This window comes from Lemur catta, chromosome 1 (genome assembly GCF_020740605.2).
Source record: "Lemur catta isolate mLemCat1 chromosome 1, mLemCat1.pri, whole genome shotgun sequence".
Lineage (NCBI taxonomy): Eukaryota > Metazoa > Chordata > Mammalia > Primates > Lemuridae > Lemur > Lemur catta.
This window is the reverse complement of record NC_059128.1, coordinates 276,751,202-276,771,574: the sequence shown is the minus strand read 5'-3', so window position 1 is coordinate 276,771,574 and position 20,373 is coordinate 276,751,202. Positions and strand designations below refer to the sequence as shown.

At 45.8% G+C, this 20,373-nt stretch overlaps 1 protein-coding gene across 3 annotated transcripts in view; it reads left to right on the top strand.

Moving 5' to 3' along the window:
* The first annotated feature begins 1,180 nt into the window (after window positions 1-1,180).
* The window catches only part of RUNX1 (RUNX family transcription factor 1), a 238,748-nt gene continuing 219,555 nt past the window's right edge, over window positions 1,181-20,373 (top strand). For all 3 annotated transcript variants that reach the window (XM_045540611.1, XM_045540612.1, XM_045540610.1), the window contains exons 1-2: window positions 1,181-1,342; window positions 1,542-1,658. In XM_045540611.1, coding sequence (XP_045396567.1) covers window positions 1,601-1,658 — 58 coding nt within the window. In that variant the 5' untranslated portion in view covers window positions 1,181-1,342; window positions 1,542-1,600. The remainder of the gene's footprint in view (window positions 1,343-1,541; window positions 1,659-20,373) is intronic.

Sequence of the window (20,373 nt, the reverse complement as noted above, 5' to 3'; positions counted from 1 at the left end):
GGTAGAGGCTGTGCCGTGTAATATTCATTAGTCAGCCTGGGAGAAGGGTTTTGCCCCAGAGAAGCATCTCCTCTGGTCTCCCTACCTTTTATGACGTCTTCTTAATATGCTCAAAGTGTAGTTTTACCCATGTAATTCCATTAGCCTTTTAATTTGAATTGAACTAGAGCAGTGGTCCCCAACCTTTTCGGCACCAGGGACCAGTTTCATGGAAGACAATTTTTCCATGGATGGGGGTGGAAGGGGATGGTTTAGGGATGATTCAAGCACATAATATTTATTGTGCACTTTATTTCTATTATTATTACATTGTAATATATAATGAAATAATTATACAACTCACCATAGGCTGGGGACCCCTGAACTAGAGAAGGCAATGCCCCAAACCTTCATAGGTGAAAACAAAAATAAACAGTTGCAAAGTAATCACTGTTTTACCCCAATATACAGAAACTTTCTTTGTCTTCCATTAGCTTCCTAATTGGAGAGAGAGAGAGAGAGAGAGAGAGAGAGAGAGAGTATGTGTGTTAGGAGAGTACTATGATTTTATCTATTTACCGAGAGAGATACATACTAAAGATGTCCATTCACAGGGAATAAAACCACATAATTTGGGTTTTATTAAGATGGTCTTTTTATTTCAAAATTAAAATGCTTTCCTTTTTCCAGGCTTTAAAACACCAGTAAGTTTTTAGCCCCTTTTAGGGTCAGACTCTCACCAAAATATTTCCTTTTATTTATTTTCCCTTTTATAGTTTCACTTATGCCATCACAGTCTTTACCAAGGACTGCGCTCTCCCAGAGCTGATGCCTGGCTTTTTAAATGATGGGATCCACATCCTGCCCGAGCAGCGGTTTGATGCCAGCGTTGAATTACTATTGAATAAGCAGCAATGAAATCTTTATCAAAATAATCAGTAGTTCCAAAAACCACAAGTAACAACAACAGGAGCCGAGTTGTACTAAATCAGCAAAGACCATTGAGATATAATAAGACACTGAGTCACTTTTTTCTACATTCTCTCTCTTGCAAACTCTCCTGGGCTATTTTCTTGCATGGCCTGGGGGAGGGCAGGTGGAGGGAAGGAAGGGCATTGCTCAGAAAGAAAAAAAATTGACATCACTGATGTCACGTGACCAGCAAGAGCCAATGGAGATGGGCTGTGGAAAGGGGAACAGTTAAATTTGTAATTTGGGTTGTGTGAAAACTTCTTTGGGCCTCATAAACAACCACAGAACCACAAGTTGGGTAGCCTGGCAGTGTCAGAAGTCTGAGCCTGGCATAGTGGTCAGCAGGCAGGACGAATCACACTGAATGCAAACCACAGGGTTTCGCAGAGTGGTAAGCATCGTCAACCCACAGCCAAGGCGGCGCTGCTTTTTTTTCCTTAATCTTTAACAATTTGAATATTTGTTTTCACTAAGGTACATTTTTTCCTAGGGCTTGGGGAGTCCCAGAGATGTCCAGGGGGAAAAGAGAGGGATGCAGGGCTGTGGGGGTGAAGCAAAAACAGTGACCTTTCTTGGTTTTCGCTCCTAAGGTAAAAGAAATCATTGAGTCCCCCGCCTTCAGAAGAGGGTGCCTTTTCGGGAGGAAGCGATGGCTTCAGACAGCATATTTGAGTCATTTCCTTCGTACCCACAGTGCTTCATGAGAGGTGAGTACGCGCTGGTCTTTTAATGTCTCCTTTTGCTCAGCTTTGCATGTAATGAAATGGCAGCCTGGCTCACCCGGGGCAGAGGTGCCTGGGTGCCTGCCGGCCCCTGTCTGCTCTGTGGGAGGAATTCACGCTGAGGCGTATGATTACAAGGCTATTGGATTACTTATTCATCAGATGGCAGCTCTTCAGAAATGTTTTAATAAATACTCAGTAAAGCTGTTGGTGTGTTCAGTCGGTGCGTGAGAACCTTGTCAAGTCTTAGTAAGTTGTGCTGGTCTCCTTTAAAGTCCTAGGGATTGTGAAGCTTGCACGAAGCTCCCTGGGTTTTATTTTGCAGCCCAGAGTGACTGTGTCTGAGTTATCCTTGACTCGGCACGCTGTGTGGCCCAGAATGCAGCCTGCCCGGGGGCTCCGCAAACACATGCAGGGAGCCAGGAGGGCTGGTGCCAGCGTGGGGCAGGAGGCGGGGGCTCACAGCGATGCCTTCCACCGGCCGGGGACCTCAGGGCCAAAGTGGCCACCCAGCTCAGCTGTCTCCAAAAGGCAGAGCGTCCAGGAGCTGGGCAGAGTTGGTTACGCTACAATCATCAGGATGGGGCTATGCTGTGTTTTTCCTTGTAGCCTCAAAGCAAAGAGGCAACTGGCATCTTTCAAGAGAGAAAGCAAGCAAGTTGGAGCATACAGAGGTCCCTCTTGAAAAGAATGATGAAGTTTCCTAAGTCGAGCATTCCCACGGCTTAAGTCATTAGATTGCACGCTTAGGATGGGAACGGCTAAGGTGGAAAACCTGTCTGCATTTTTGCAACCAGCGTCTTGAAATGTGCACAGCTGTGGTTGAGCCGTGAGCGTGTGAGTATGTGTGTGTGTGCGCATGTGTGTTTTGTGTATCTTTAGTGGTAAAAGAGGGCTGTGCTTAAATAAACAAAAATAATAACATAAAAATGTCACAAAGGCATTGCAATGTGTCAGGGCACGCACTTTGACCAATGCCCACAAAGTGTGGCTTGGTGGCTTGGCAGAGCTGGGATGCAGTGCGATGCGATGGTGGAATAATTAATTTTCTGGCTACAAACTCTCTCAAGCACCCAAATAGTATCCGTGACTCATTATTTATTCCTACAGCCAAGTGAGCAGGGGAATGCAGAGGGCTTGCCAGCCACTTTGTCGCAACAAATGCTATTGTGAATGCACAGAGCTTCTGTGTTTCCGGGTCCCCAAAATTTAAAAATTTGACAAAGATGCGTGTGTGTGTTGGGGGTCATGAGGGAGGATTTAGGGACAAGAGGAAGAAAGCAAGTCATTAACACCCATTCCAAGCTTTAAATTAAAGCGTTTTCAAGTGCTGCTTTACTGGCAGCCCAGGGAATTTCAGTGAAGTTGAATCATGCGGACATGTGTGAGTCACTCATCTCGCAGCGTCCTTGGGCTGGTGCAGCAGAGACACTGGCCACTGGTGAGCGGCTGCAAACTGCTCCCCAGCTGCCTTTCCTCCGGGCTGCTCACAAGCAAAGGAAGCAATATTTGTAGAATAATAGAAAAAACATCTTCCTGCCTTTACTCTGCTTTCAATACCCCCTCCAAATGTTGATTATTTCCTATTTTATCAACTCAGGAAGGAAGATTCAGGAAATTTTTAAACATTCTGCTGGCAATAGCTTGGGTTTCAGTGTGCAATGCTGGCCTTTGGAGCTGTTCTTACTGGCCAACAGCAAAGACAGTGAGGGGACACAGTGACATGTGCAGACATCAGGAAGTAGAAGGAGCCCAGCCCCCAACAGAGCCCCATGGCTCCCGCCGACCTGCCCCGGGTTAGGAAGAAGCATCAGTCGGTTTTCACAGGGGCAGTCTCAGAGAGGGCCCTAGTTTGCATAGAGACTCAGAAGAGCTCATCTGGAAAGGTTTTTCCACTCCTTCCCCTCAGTCAAAGGCATTCAGAGCCCTCCAGAACCTCCAACTGGATAATAATAATATTGAGATTTAATTTCAGGGGGCCATGTGAAATTTGTCAATTTCCTGGTAAATTTCATCCTAATGATCCATCCACATAAAGGTTTAAATTGTCCCGATTAACTGTCCACACCCTTCGCCGAAGCCAGAGAGATGGCAAAATATCCTTTCTCTTGGTACCGTTTGGACATTGCCTTAGAGTCCAATGCTAGAAGAACCACCATCCTCACCAGCAAATTGTTCCCACAGCCAGGCCACTTGCAGTGCTCAGTGTGGTCACTTCTCACTGTCTATAATTTATGGCATGTGTTCCCTCCCCAACTGGAACTATGAGCTGGAGGGGAAGACATCATCTTGTTTTCTTCCTGGGATGGGACTTTATCAGTCCATGCAATTCTCACAGAAGGAAACCCGTAACTCGGTGTTAGCCAGATACTCGGGTGCAAGTGGAGGAAAAGAGGGGAGTGGAACCAAGAAAACCATTGTTCCCTTCCTGGTGAGTGGCAAGCCAGAGTCTGAGAGGCTGGTACTCGAAATGAATGTGGTCTACCACAGAGAACACGGCCCTTTTCTACCATACCACACCAGGTTCGTGTTTCATTTGCTTAGGAAAAAAAGGTAAGATGTGATTGAAATTCCCTGGAATGATCACACGTGGTTTGCAACATAAAATTCTTGCCAAACCCAAACTGTGGTCCCCTCAGAAGGTGCAAGGTGTTGGCGACAAGAATTGAGGTAAGCGTGGAGAGGAAAAGCCTCGGCACATACGTATTTTTGCAAAATGCCTCAGGTAGCCTTGTTCTTAGAAGTGGCTTAGTGGTCTATGCAAAGCCTGAGCACTCACATGCCTCTGCGTTCCTAGAACCACAGGTAAAAATCTCAGCAAGGCTGACTCCCTGCTTGTCTTCTCGGCAGTTCGAGATTACCCCAGCAGAGGAGTCTTTCAAAGGGAGCTGCAGAACACGAGGCCGCACGTATGAAGTGTGCTTTTCTGTAAGCGCCGGTTTGCCAGGCTTTTCAGAAAAATATTGATTAAGACACTTCTGGCTTGATGGGAGATTTAAGATCACAGAAAGCCATAGATTAAACCGTCTGTGACATCAGTCAAGGTGTGAAAGCTGTATTATTTTTCTAGGGCTGCCATAACAAAATACCACAGACTGGGTGGCTTAAACAGAAATTTATTTTCTCACAGTTCTGGAGGCTGGAAGTCTGAGAGCAAGGTGTCAGCAAGACTGGTTTCTCGTGAGGCCTCTCTCCTTGGCTTGTGGATGGCCGCCTGCTCACTGTGTCCTCCCATGGCCTCCCCTGTCCATCTGTGTCCCAGCCCCCTCTTCTTACAGGGACACCAGTCAGATTGTATTAGGATCTACACTGATGTCCTCATTTTACCTTAATTGCCTCATTAATAACCCTATGTCCAAACGCAGTCACATATGAATCTGGGGGGAGGGGACACATTTCAGCCCCTTACCATGTGTCTTAGCAAATCTGACTCACCCTGGCCTGCAAGAAAACTGTGGCACAAGGCATCTCTCCTGGAAGCTGAAGAATCAGACCATAGTTCCTCCTTTGTGAGACGGAGTTTCACATCTGAAACTGTCCACACATTCTGAAACTATGAAAAAAAAAGGTGTTAATAAATCTATAATCATGCCTTTGCCATTTAGTCTCCTCACATGCTAAGAAAATTTTGAAAAATGACAAAGTCATTTTGAAATGTTTAAGTTTTAAAAGAGCCAGAAGCAGTCCCCCAAAGAAACCACATCCTTCGCTCTGCTTCCCGGGGCAGGAGTGTCTCTGTACTTCAGACTAGAGTTGCCCAGGAGGTCAATTTACTGGCTTTACCAGTGGAGGCTGAGGGGCCCCAGAAGGCCCCACCGCTGCTCACCCACCAAGCACAGGAACAAAGGGTGACCCGTAGCAGAAACACCTTCAGAAACAGCAACCAATCCAAGAAGGCTTTAGAGCTTTCAGAAGCAAAATGAGAGTAGCAGGGAGAGTCCTCCATTCTCTTGAGATAGGTCTGAAAGATGTGCTTGGAAAAGATGTGGCCCCTCATTGATAAGGCAAGGCTGGTGGGACACTGGGACCGAGGAGGCTGCAAGGCTGCTGCACACACGCAGACAGTAAGAGAGAGCCCAGGGCCCAGGGGGGTGAGCCTGGGGGTGTAGAAGAGCCCCTGGTACTAGCAAAGGCAGTGGCAGGAGGTCTGAGTACAGAGCATGCTCAGATGTCACCGTGGTGGCCTTTTCTTTCTTCTTCTTCTTTCTGGCTTTAGTCAAATGGCATGAAGAGCTTCTCTCTTGACCGTCAGTTTCCTCATCTGCAAAGGAAGGACAGCAGTAGTGCCGATCGGTAAGGTAGCCGTGTGGACTGAATGGAATGATCTGTGCAAGGTGCTGGGCCTGGCCATAAGAAGCAAACAGGAAATATTAACCGTGGCCACTGATACTCAGTTACCTACGATGGCAGTTGGTCAACCTCTGTCTGCTCTAGGAGGGGAGAGGTTGTGATGCTCTGGAGGACATCAGAGGAGGCTCCCTCGAGAAGGTGACACGGGAGTTGGAGAGGAGACGGTGGCACGGTGGGGGACAAAGAGATGAGGGAAGGGTGGTCTGGGCCCAAGGTGCAGCCTGTGCAAATGTCAAGCTACAGGACCCTGCAGGGGGCATGGGAGGCAGGGAGTGAGCCCACCCGATGGCTTTTCAGCAACAGGGCAGCCCTCCTTTCCTCGTGAGGATCTTCAAAGAGGGTGGTGGAGAAAGAGCGAGAGCTTAACAAGCTGAGCTTGTTGGCTAACTGGGGCATGCTGCAACACACGCAGGTCTCCAGTCTGAACACACAGGGACAGCAGAGCCGTTGTTCCTCACCGAGAACTACCCGTGTAGCTTTATTTTCTCGATGACTCTTCTTAAAGAAAAAGCCATTTTGCCCAGGTTTTCTGGGGCTCTGAGAGACGGCCGATTCCCTCACTTCCGAGATTTGTGATCACGCACTTTGTCAAAGCCCAAAAATGGAGGTGGCTTTTGTTGCTTGTCTAGTTGGGGGCAGGAGGGGAGGCCCACACAGGAAACTCAAGCAAATTTTCAGTTTCTCAGGTAACTTCCTAGTGACCTAGATGAGTCAATAATTGTCTTTATGTCTCATCTGAGTTCTGCAAAAAGGGCTAGTAATGTTCTAGATGAGCTCGCCTCTGAGTTATCAAGTTCCTGCTGGAAATCTGTGAATGCATCAGAGAAGCACCAAAAAACACACGGCCCATCTTCTTAGCTTAACGACATGAAGCAACTTCATTTTAATACTTTATTTTCTGGTAGGAAATCATTACCTTACCATTTCTTACTATGTGCAAGACTTCTTCCCACATTTTCTTAACTTTTTCCCCAGCTCTCATTCTTTAAAGAAATCTTCAGAAGGTGCACTGGTGCCTGGACAGGCATTAAAATCTGCAAAACACTTTTCCTGCAGCTCTTGTTCCTTAACCTCTCCTGTCCCTCCTCCTCATGTGCCACCAGTCCCCTTCTTTAGCCTTTTTGCTGAGAGAAACAAGCCTCAAGGCAACCCAAGATGACGTGTCTTTCTTGGCGTCCCCCCGCCACCCCTGTATAATAAATATGATGCCCTTTAGTGGTAGAAAGGGGACATTTTCTTTAAGTTCTTTGCAGACCATGAACCTGATCAGAGAGTGCTTTAAAAGAACTCAGGTTGGTTCCTGAACACAAATCAGGGTTCAAAGCTGCATGTCACCTTCAACATGCTGGCAGAGTAAGCTCAGACACTCCTCTGATCGGTACAGCTTCACTCTTCGTTGGACAGACATACTCTTATACTCTCTTTAGCTTTCTGACTCTCTCTCCTTCCCCCCTTTTCCCTTTTTTCTCTCTACCTCTTCCTCTGATCACACTCAATGATGCCAGAGAAGGAGAAATAAACACTAGATCTAAAAGATGGCTGAAATTATGCATTTTTAATGCAATGACAGAAAGACAGTTAAGCTCTTGCTCTAGCTTATCCATGAGAATTGTGTGCAGCTACTCCATAAAGGAAAAGCTGGTTGTGGTGGCTTAAGCAGACCCGTATTGTTCTGGGAGCAGAACAGGGTTTCAGGAGGGAGTGGTCCAGGGCTCGTACGGTGGGACTCGGGGCGCCTATGTTTTGGTCCCACTGTACTGAGCCCAGGTGGAACATGCATCTCTGATCTGTCCCAGCAGGAAGGACACAGGAGACCTCATCACTTCTCCATGTGGGGCCTGGTCTTTTTATTCAGGGAGAGAAGCCCTTCTCTGAAAACTTCCACTTCCATGTCACTTAGGCCAAACTGTGTCACAAGCCTCTGGCTGGAGGGAGCCTAGGACAATGGAGTTGCCGCCTTGCAGCCTATAGAATGGAGGGAAGCAGAGGGGAAGGTGGCTAGGAGGGGTCGTCGCATCCACCAGACCTGGTGACAAAGTCCGTTCCCAGGCAGGCTGTTCTTTCCCGGCCATATCTGGTATATTTGTTTTCTAATGCCAGCGTGCTCTGGAAATATATACAGAGAAACTCTGAGTTCTTCCTTCAATCCTTCTTAGAAATCGTGAATAGGTGCTGAAAGTGGATATTTAGTCTTTTTTTTTTTTTTTTTTTTTTGTTTTTTTTTTTGTTTTTTTTGAGACAGAGTCTCACTTTGTTGCCCGGGCTAGAGTGAGTGCCGTGGCATCAGCCTAGCTCACAGCAACCTCAGACTCCTGGGCTTAAGCGATCCTACTGCCTCAGCCTCCCGAGTAGCTGGGACTACAGGCATGAGCCACCATGCCCGGCTAATTTTTTTGTATATATATTTTTAGTTGGCCAGATAATTTCTTTCTATTTTTAGTAGAGACGGGGTCTCACTCTTGCTCAGGCTGGTCTCGAACTCCTGACCTCGAGCGATCCACCCGCCTCGGCCTCCCAGAGCTAGGATTACAGGCGTGAGCCACCGCGCCCGGCCTGAAAGTGGATATTTAGTCTTGATTCACTGAAAGCACAGCAGACAGGAGAGGGGATGGTGTCGGGCAGGAGCTGGTTAAATGGATCCAAGGTCACACCCATTTTCAGTGTCAAAGCCCAGAATCACACCTAGTCCTTCACTGTGTTGGCAAGGACACAAGAAAAACAGGCAGCCCTGTATCTAAGGGAATGTTGCTCTCGCATCAGAGCCGCCACACCTGGCTGTAAGGTTGATGTACCTCTCAAGTAGCTATTGAAATAGTTTCTTTATTTTTTCTCTTCCTCACTCTTTTGAATTCTCAAAAGTCCATCACCCAAAACTCTAAAAATTTTTTTTTTATTTTTAAGAAAATCTTTTTCTACAAAATTTCTTGAATGAAACTTCCTTTTAAATGGCCCTCCTTAAATTTACCTAAAGATGTTTTTATCTTTGGTAACAATATGAAAAACAGGTAATAATCCTCTATCTAGGGTATGAACACTTATTCATACCTTGCATTTCTGCAAGTTACAGATTATTTTTGCTTTGTAATTACTGGCCCTGTCTACTTCCCAAGTCTGGGTGCAAATCCCTTTCTGACGGAGTCAATGCCTCCTTTAACAAGAAAGAAAAGAAAGAAAGGGAGGAAGAGAGAGAGAGAGGGAGAGAAGGAGAGAGAGAAAGAAAGAAAGAAAGAGAGGAAGAAAGAAAAAAAGAAAAGTCTTTATTCAGTTTTTCCCTTGACATAAGAAATACTGTAAACCTTTCATTTTGTTTTGCTGCAAGATCAGTGTTCATTTAAAGAATTGTCGATTTTGTATACAACACAGCTGCCCTCCCATTGCATGGTGCTTATGTGTCTATTTTTGGGTGGACTTTTTTCTAAACAGTGAGTTACCTCCGACATTTTAGGGACCCCAAAGGGAAAAGGTCACCACAAATAGAAATCTCAGTTTGCTGGTTGGGCTTGCTCAATGTCTCTGCTGATTTCAAGACTGACGCTTCTTTGTGTAAATGCAAAGCCCGTGTTAAATTGATTCTAAGTCAAGGACTCAACGCGTCAAGTCTTGAAATCACGTCCATTGGGAAGGAGAAATATGCAGCTCTCACATTTTGCAAAGCTTCTACTTTACCTTCTTTGCCAGCCGTTTAGCTTTTACTCCTGGTCTCTTGGATGTCTTCTGTGGAGACTGTGACCAGAAACTTTGCTGGCCTTGTACAGAGAATGAAATGATAAAATGTGAGCAATAAATCAAATATAGCCTGAGAGTAACATTGCAATGCAGCCTCTGTTATATCCTCTCGTTGGAGGTATATTGGTCTTGCTCAGCACTCATGTTCTTCTGAAAATGTGTAGGATTTCAGATTTTTTTCATTATTAGTTAGACCCCAAAGAAAGATCTAGAAAATGTTGCAGCAGTCAGCTTGCCAGATAGCGGTATGTTAAAAAGAGCAAACAGAAGTCAGTTACAACTCTGAACACACTGCAGGCTATTTCATGGTCACATCTCATCGTGGGTGAATTTTTTAAGGGAGACTAAAAGTGTTGTCAGAGTGGCTCTCATTGCTCAATGGAGGAACAATTTCCTTTTTCTATGCAAATTTGTATAACATATATAGCCTTCGACACTTCTTTTTTATTATTGACTCAGAATGTGCAAAAGTACATTGGTTTGGGTGCCATTTCTTCCAGGAGAGTTTTAACACCAACCACAGTTTGCTGCACTTTCTTACACAGGTTCTGTCTGCACTTTGAACTCCGTGCACCAAGCCCCTCATTCCACACCATCTGCAGGCTGCATCTGGGCAACTTCATCCAACTCGCTAACAGTCACAGCTGAACTTGACATTTACCCACTTTGAAAGTATGTAATTTATAAAATCTGAAACCACATATACGTATAAAACCCATGCAAGTGTCTGCAGGAAATACAAGGAAGGGGAAAATAGTTATGTCTTTTAGGAGCTTTCTCTCTTATCTCAGCCCTTTTAACAATGTGTTGGGAATGGTGAAAATGAAATTATGTAGGCATAGACAAGGATGAGCAGAAACTCAAGCTGCTATTTTATAAAGACCAGAATGCCTTTCCCTCCCGAACTTCTAGAGGGAAGGAACAATGTTAGCCACCTTAAACAAATATTCGGACTGTGAAGGGTGTGAGTCATATAAAAAAGTATAAATGCCGACAATGGAAATTCTACTCAATTATCATTCCACACCATTACTTAAGATTTTTTCTTTAAAAAAAGGCTGTGCTTCCCATATACTTCCCTCTGGATTGTGTTCAAACAAAGAAATAATTGTGTCACAGAGGCAGGTGAATCTGTTTAAAAAACAAATGAACTATGAGACATGTGAACTATGAGACCCTGTCCCATGTGATGCTTTGTATGTTTCATGGTTGTGTGTATACATGCTTCGTGTATATACATAGATATAGAGTCCTATATAGTGTCACTTGGCATCTGAAATTATTTATATACCTATACATATATAAATACAACTATATATACAACTATAATTATATATATTTTTAAACTTTCAGAAAGAAAAATTAGAATATTTGGCTGGAGTGATTTTAGACATCTCTCTACCTTAGGGCACCAGAGAGATTCACTTGTTCAAGGTTTCACAGCTGATTAGTGCCTGAGTCAGAACCAGAAACTGAGTCTTCTTGACTTCTGTCTCCCAGAGCTCTGCAGACACTGAACTTAGAAGACTGATTCAATTCAGGAATCCAAATAGTTAGCAGACATTTCTAATCTCCGCAGTTACTCATTGCATTTGGCAGACACCACAGTGCTTTGCAGGCTAGATCCTTTCACCACATGGAGCATTAAGTAGAGCAATGTGTATGCATCCCCGAGCCCTTAAGAACTTCCTTAGACTGTGTTAGGAACGCACTCACCTTCAGGAGCATCTAGACCACCTGGTGCCCTTTGAATGTTCTCTCTCACCCACCAACCCAGCACCGCCTGAGCTGTGCACCCACCATGCGCCTGCCCGCCCCTCTCCTTAGGCAACTTTACGGTTAACCAGGTTTGTTTTGATGAGTATCTACGGCAAAATCTGAACGACCACAACAGCAAATGTGCATGTCCACAAAGAGCAGTGCAGAGATGGTCTCCGCTAAGGCTGCCAGACTCCAGCTCTGGAAGAAGCCTTGGGAAGTGGAAGAATGTTATCTTTTTATAAAATTTGAACCCGGATTACAATTGCCAACAGGGATATATGTCCTCACAGTACCCCTGATTCAAAGCTCAGAAGTGGCCTCTCTTAGGAAAAATAAATGCCTGTCTCTCTTTCTAACTTTCTACACAGCACAGAGAGGCCAGAATTCAAAATTCACATGCCTTATGGAGTCCACTGGGACTTCTTCCCACTGGGACTGAACTAGATGAAGCTTTCTCTAGGTGCAGCAGGAACTGCTGAGATGCTGCACATCAGTCATTGCCAGACTCCTGATCGTGCCACATGTCAGTAAAATTCCGTTTAGCATGCTCCACAGCTATGCACAGTCATTTATTTAAAAATGATATGTCTGTGCTTCTGTACTGATATCATTATAGCGTATGCATTATATAGTAAAATACATGCCCCAAATAGAAATTAAAATGGAACTTAAAAACCACAAGTTATGATACTTTTTCTACCCTCCCATGGGCACCCCAATTGGAATCAGAAAATCCCCAGAAGCCTACAAATGTCACATCTCTGCTCACCAGGACATGGCCTCTCTCTGCAGACCTTTATTTCTTGCCCTGGAGGTCTCAGTCCATGCTGCAGTGTAAACTCCACCCATCTCTAGAAGGAATCAGGTCTTCTTGACCACCACGTCCTCTTCTAGGAGCTGTCTTTGGTGGGAGCCCAGGAGGAAGACAGGCCTGAGCACAGAAGTCGCGTGGGAAGTGGGAAGCCCCGGGGTTTGGAATCAGGTGGTTGGTCTCTATCTGTCACCAGCATCCACTGCCTGTGTGATCTTGAGCCATTTACCCCACCTCCTGGAGCCCCAGGTTTCTTATCTGTTAATAAGGGGAGTGATTCCTACTTTGTGTGGTTGTCAGGAGGATTTGAGATACTATATATAAAGCAATAGACACACAGAAGAAGTCAGCAAGTAAAAGGTAGCGCCGAAAATAATGAGGGAAACTGGGGCAGGAAAGCAACCTCAGAACACGGCCCGGCAGCTGCTCCGGGAACCATGCATGTGTGAAGATGAAAAATCCTGTCTACTGCTCTCACTGTGCAGCAGTGCAGAAATGATCTTAGTGCTCCTTGGCAGAAGGTTGAGCTTACAGATATTAAAACTGATGCTAGCAGCAGCTAGTATTTATTGAGCACGTGCTATGTGCCTTTTCTTGCCGTAGCGCACTAAGTCCTCAGCACAGCCGTGTGAGTAGGTGCTCTCATTATTACTCCCACTTTGTTGAGGGAAGCGTGGCATGCCAAAGCCAGGTGATTTGCTTGCACATAGGCTGCTGGGAAAGGAGGGGGCTGGATCCAAGAAGAGGTGTCCCTGCTGCAGAGCCCATGATCTATCTGTGGGGACAGGTGGATGTTCAGAATTTCTGTTTGGTGCACGAGGGAGCTGAGCCTTACAGAGTTAAAGACTTACCGAAGCCGCTAGATGGGGTGAGGCTGTTGGGTGGCTCCAAGCCTGGGCACTGTCCACTGGTCTGGGCACTGTCCACTGGCCTGGACTGCTTTTGTGACTCTGGATGCATTTGGTGGCTTGAGGGCCCCATTGTGATGTCAAGGCCTCCCCTGCCCTCTCATTTCACCCTCAACCCCCGTAAGAGCTGCCCCCAAGGGAGATATTCAGGTGGCTCCTGGGCAGCTCACAGAGGATGCTTCTCTAAGCCAGGAGTGCTCAAACTGGTTTCCACAATGGTGGTGAGATGCTTGAGGGGAGAGACCATTGCTAAAGCTTCTTCACTACTGACCAGTTGTTTTTATTTATCAGTCTGAGAATCCATCAGGGGCAAGACTAGGGTGATATAAATTAGGCACTTCCTATGAAAAGCTCAAGGCAATGCTGACTCCCAGGATCATGCAAAGTTGACCCTGCACTTGCATGAGTTTGAGAGAGCGCCACCTTAAATATGTGTCCCTGGGGCATCTCTTGTCCTGTCCTAGTCCAGGCTGTGGAACTCACATACAAAAGAACCCACAGAATGGTCCACCAAGCAGTCAGGGGCTGTTACTTGAGTTCACCTTCAGGAGTCTGAGGAGTCCCCAGGAACCAGCACCATCAGCACCCTGTCCTCAATCCTGACCATGGCCCTGACCTTGACCATGGCCCTGACCCTGACCCTGAACCTGAACCTGAGCCTGACTCTGAACCTGACTAACCATGACCTAGGTCCTGACCCTGACCCCAACCCTGACTCTGACCTTGACTCTGCCCCTAACCCTGACCCTGAACCTGGCCCAGGTTTTCAGTGAGGCTCACACCAAATGCTTTACATTCACTTATTCCTGTGGTTAAAATAAAAATCTTCCCAGAAGTAGTTGACTCAGCTGTGACAGCAGGCAGCAGCCTTAGTCCCTCTTGTCAATAGGACCCTCATACCAGTAAGAGCCAGTTTATAGAGAGAAATACACATACACACATCCTTACTGGTTAGCTTTTAGAACGGTCTTTCTGTCTTTCTGCAGAGACATTTGTCATTTCAAAAGCCCACGTCACCCGTCCTCTGACATTACAAATCCTTTTTTCAAGTAGTTGGGTTTGAGGTTTTCTTCTTTTTTTTCCCTTAACCTTTATTTGTATAAAAGGCATTTCTCATCTGATTATTCTACAGTGAGTTACCACACAGTCACAGAAAGTTCCTTCCTTTCTCCATGGGCTCCGCGTGATGAAGGACGCAGTAATTAATGGTTTTCTCCTCCCAACACGTGGCGAGTCCCCTGTGGAGCAGCCGGCTTCTCACTGCTGCTGTGCAAACATCTTAATGGGAACAGATTAAAGGGTGCACAAGCTAATTATTCTCTGCAATAAAAAAAAATAAAGTAATAAAGCTTCTTTACAAAAGTCAAAGGAGTTGCTTTCCTTACATAAAGTATGAAATTGACAGGAAAATAAAACTTCCATGGTTTCACTGGAGATTATATTCTGGGCATCCTTGTGATTAGAAAGTGCAATATTGTCCTTCTTCCGGCTTATTTAGCCCTGTCTGTGCACACGCCAAGGCCCAGGGGCCCATCCGCACCGTGGCCTTCTGTCTTTCCTCAGGGATACTGGTCCCCACTGTCACCTGCAGTGCAGACCTTGGTTCTCTTGGGGCAGTGTGGGGGGGAGGGGTCCTGGCTCCCAGGCCCATGCTGACAGGCTTACAGCAGCTTCCTCAGAGCCCCGGGCTTCCCACCATCTCGTGTGACAGGTTTCGCCGCAACCACGTCAGTTTAGGGTCAGACACGTCATTACCCAGAAGCAGCTTAGAGTTGTTTTCAAGCCTCGTCTCTCTCTCTCTCTCTCTCTCTCTCTCTCTCTCTCTCTCTCCTGCTTTTCCATTACAAGCACGCGGCCGAGAGACCTGCAAGTGAGCCTGGACAACCCCTGCCACCTGTGCCCCCCACGGGTTCTCGGGAGGAGGGGGAGGACCCCTCGGTGACACCCTGTGTCCTCGCTCTGTTCTGGCTGACACACTACAGCTATGGGATGATTCAGTTACACTGTGGCTTGTACATAACGAGGACAGCTGGCACTCACGAGGTGCCAGGCACATCGCCTCTAACATCTCTTTTAATCAAAATCCATATGAGGTAGGTACAGCTACTAATGCCCCCTGGATAAAAAGGAAAAAAAGAAAATCGAGTGGAGATGGTTTACCAAAGCAGCCCAAGCCACGCAGCCTGTAGGAGGCAGGACCCAGTTGGAGTCCAGGCTCTCCTTGGCTTACCGGCTCCCATCTGGCCTCTCCTGTGGCATGCTGGGGTGGGAGTGGGGACAGTCGAGGCACAGCCTGTGGGGCCCGAGCACCTGTGCTCACACCCAGCTCTGCCCCACCCCACTTAGGCACCCTGGGCAGGCTGCTCACTTTCTGTCCCTGCCTTTCCCCATCTGTCCAGTGTGGTGGTGATGGTAACCTCCTAGGGTGGTTGTGAGTTAGAAACACACAGAATGCCGCCTGACACATGATAAACCTCTCGTTCATTTCAGCTATCATCATGGGGGTTTCCTTTCCACCCTAATCTTTTTTACTTAGAAACTGTTTCACTTGATTTCCCATGTTCTTTACACATGGGACAAACCAAATCTAAAAAGTGAACCCTGAGCGTGTCACCCCAGTGAGTGCATGATCTCCACAAGGATCTTTGCAGATTGGGTCAGTTGGCTCCTGGCAGCAAGTGGCTGATGCTTGGGATGGAGTGTGGAGTGTGGCAGAAAGAGCCCCAGGCCGAGTGGGGGTCTCAGCTCTGGCTTTGTGTACCCCGGCCCCATGATCTTCCATGCCCACACCCCACCTGTAAAATGAGAGCATGCGTACCTGCGGTCTCTCAGCTCCCACGGTGTAAGTGAAAGGCAGAGTGCGGGCTGAGGATTTGCCCTCCGCTAACACCAGACAGAGTTTCTCTACCCCACCACTGTTGACATCTGGAACTACGTCATATTTTGTTGTAGGGGACTGTCCTGTGCATTGTAGGGTGCTAAGCAGCATCGTTGGTTTGCACCCAGTAGACACTAGTGGCAACCCTACCGCCCTCTCCAAGTTGCGACAACCAACAATATCTCTAGACATTCCCAAATGATCCCTGAGGAGTCAGATCTGGGGTAGTTTTCTAGAGAACCACAGCTCCAGAAAAGCCTTAGGAACCAATGTACTATTGTTACTTCCCATTTATTTATGGACCAAGGAAATGAAATGATGTGGTGATTTTAAACTTCTTCAACACGTTTGTGTCCCACACACCTAGTCTCAACACCACCCCTCATGGTCCCCTAATGCCTGTTCAAGATGTCCACAAAAGCCGACAGTCAGTGAGCAAGGGCCTGAAGCTAAGGCATTCAGCCACATCCCCACAGGTAGGAGCAAAAAGAACAGGTGGCCATGATTCCGGCCTGCTGAGATGACAACAGAGTATCAATATGGTGGATGCTTTCTAGAGGAAGCCAGTCCTATGAACTGGATCTTCCGTAGTTCTTCTAGGGCAAAAGAGGGAAGATTAGAGACTTCTGGAACAATACTTCGAGGTGGCTTGGGTTGATGTAAACAATGACTAAGATTCAGAAGAAAAAGTCATGCCATAGGAAGCATCGTCAGAATGTTGAGTTTTATTGAATAAGCATAGACTATGGGCGGGGCCCTGTTCTAAGTGCTTTACAAGTAGGAACTCCTGCCATCTCTGTTACCTCCACAGTGGGGGACAATTGGTCTCTTCATTTCACAGACTGGTGACGGGGGCACAGAGAAGCCAGGTGATTCCTCCAACATCACACACCTGCAAAGTGGAGGGCTAGACTCAACCCTAGCCTGGTTTTGGAGCCTGAGTACTTGATCACTACACTACACTGTGCATTTTCTCAAGAGATTGTCTTCTAGAAAGGGTGTGGCTGAGGCATTCTTGTCCTTTGGAATAAATTTAAGATGAGTGATCTTGGTGTGTAATTACAGATATCATGGGAAGCAGGATGAGGACTGGGTGATAAAAGAGCTCTTAACTCTTCTTAAACTGCATTTGAAATGCATAGTACTGTAATTCTGAACCCTTCCAATGCCTGATTTTGGGTAACTCATTTTCCTTCTCTTTTCATAATGGTATTCATCAGTATTTTTTTGATGAAAACTTTTAAAATCTAGGAGGAACATAGCCGGAAAGACGAGACAATGATGGATTTCAAGGACCTATAGATAGTAGAAGATTTGGTCAAAAGTTTCATAAATCTCAATGCATATTCAAATTAATTTTTCTACACGTTATTTTCAAGTCCCCTCTGGAAGCAGGGATTTCTCCATGCTCCTTTGAACAACTTGCATTTCTCCCAAAAGTTCTGGTAGCAATCATTAGAGCCTCTAATCACTCTAAGGACAAGGCTATTGTTCAATCAAGGAAAGTCATTGTGCAGGTTATGAGAGCTGGGACCTGTGTCTGCATGGGGTGTTCAGGGGCAGAGAACAGACATGGCTGGACACACCCATCTGTGTTTGCTCCCTGAAGCAGTGGCACCACCAGAGCAACACTGATGACCAAGTCTTTGAGGATGCTCCTTGGGAGCTCTGGCAGAGGGTCACATTGCACTTCTGGCTGTGGTTTATTCCATTCACATAGCTGCTGAAACACTTACCAAAACATAATTCAGGGTATTCTGTTTACAAATGTCTTCTCCCAGAGACTCTGAGCAATTTGAGAGATGGGCCCATATGTCATTTATCTCTTTATTCATAGCAGCTGTCAGGATGTGGGCACTCAACAAATGTTGGAGGGGTAGAAAAAAGAATGGATAGAAGGGTAGATGGGTGGATGCATGGATGGGTGGATGCATGGATGGATGGATGGATGGATGGGCAGATGGATGGATGGATGGATGGGCATATGGATGGATAGATGGATGGGCATATGGATGGATAAATGGATGGGCAGATGGACAGATGATGGGCAGATAGATGGATGGATGGATGGACAGATGGATGGATGGATGGATGGATGGAGCTCCACTAGCTCTGTGTTTGCTGTGTAGGCATAGACAAATAGGTATGAGCAGAAATGGCCACAGTGATCTTCCCACACACACAGAGCCACGGCAGGAAGCAAGTGACTGGGGCCTCAACCCAAACTTTATTCCCTCCATAATTTCTGTGATCTGCTAAGGGTAAGAAGCAGTGTGGGGGGATATTAGAGCAGAAAGGAGCAGGCAGCATGGGGCTGGTTCCATTTCTGTCCAAATGGTGTCAGGCTGCAAGTCCTGTAGGTGTCTCTTGTGGGAGGCTTGACAAGTGGGCAAGGAGAAGCATGTGAGAAACACCACAGTCAAGGGACTTCTTTCTGTTCATGAGTTGATTGGTTTGTGTTTTAAATTAAATATCTATGTAGAAAAATAAATGTCTATAACCAAGAGCGTTGATAATCATAGAACTGATAATGAGGTCTGGTCTGTTCCCCATTGGGTCACTTCTAAGACATTAATCAAAGAATAACGGAAAGGATGCCCTCTGTTCCTCTGGTGTCTGCTCAAGGAGACTTTTTTTGTGGAAAAATTCAACACTTATTTTTCCTTTCTAAAAAGGGAACTAATGGGAGAACAGACAACAGAAGAGGTTGGGTAAATAACTTACAGTAGATTTGTCATTAAGTTCTCAGTCTCACCTAACTTGGTGATGTCTCAGGAAGTTGAGAGGGTGCACAGACTCTCCCGCTGGGGTCCAGTCCCTTGTGTCCTTTTTCCATATCTTTCCACTTAAGGGAAAATCTCCTTCAGTGAGACGTTGGGCAGGTGATGTCGCACATGTATGTTCCCCTCCTTTTTCAAGGTTCCCAGCATCTGTTGAACAACTCGCAGGACCTGCTCCCAACCACCCCTGCTCCCTCCCCCAAATCCCCTCAGCCAGGCCTGGCCCCCGGTCAGCTAGAAGCACCAGCCTGTGCCCGTAGCCACATGCACATCTAGCACTGGGCCTCATCCTTTATCCCATTCAGGAAGGTTCCTTAAGGGACCCTCTGCCCAAATAAACGTCTTCATTTTTAAATGTTTTTATTGACAGATAAAAAATTGTATGTATTTATAACATACAACTTTTTTAGATTCTACGTGTAAGTGAGATCATGCAGTTTGTCCTCTGCCTGGCTTATGTATCTAGTGTAATGTATTCCAGGTTCATCCATGTTGTGAATGACAGGACTTCTTTCCTTTTTCAGGCTGAACAATATTCCAATGTGTATATACAACATGTTTTCTTTATCCATTCATCTGTTGACGGATGCTTGGGTCGGTTCCTTGTCTTGGCTATCATGAATAGTGCTGCAGTGCACACAAGATATCTCTTCCTCAACATACTGATTTAGTTTTCTTTGGCTATATACCCAGAAATGGGATTTCTGGATCATGTGTTAGTTCTATTTTTAACTTTTGGAGGAAACTCCATACTGTTTTCCATAACGGCTGTACTCATTTACATTCCTGCCGATAGTGTCCAAGAGTTCCCTTTTGTTCACATTCTCCCTAACACTTGTTATCTCTTGACTTTTTGATACCAGCCATCCTAACAGGTGTGAGGTGATATCTCATGGTGGTTTTAATTTGCATTTCCCTGATGATCAGTGATGTTGATTATATTTGTGTATCTTCTTTTGAGAAATGTTTTTTCTGGTCCTTTGCCCATTTTAAAATCAGATTATTTGTCTTCTTGCTACTGAGTTGAATTCCTTATATATTTTGGGTGTTAAGCCCTTATCATATGTATGACTTGCCAGTATTTTCTTCCATTCTGTAGGTTGTTTCTTCATTCTACTGATTGTTTCCCTTGCTTTGCATGAGCATTTTAGTTTGATACAATCCCACTTGTCTATTTTCGATTTTGCTGCTTGTGCTTTGGGGATCATATCTAAAACTCTTTGCCCAGATCCATGTCAAGTAGCTTTTTCCCTGTGTTTTCTATTAGTAGTTTTACAGCTTCAGGCTTCACATTTAAGTCTTTATTCCATTTTGAACTGACTTAATGCCTTCTTATCATTGCAATTTTCATACTTTCCCCTAAGATTTGGTCTCCTGGTTTCCTTTCCCATGGGCCTATTTGTTCAGTCTCCTTTTTCATTTATTTAGACCATCTTTATTGATCTTGCCAGTTTAGTTTTTTTGTCATTATTTTTCTCTTCTTCTC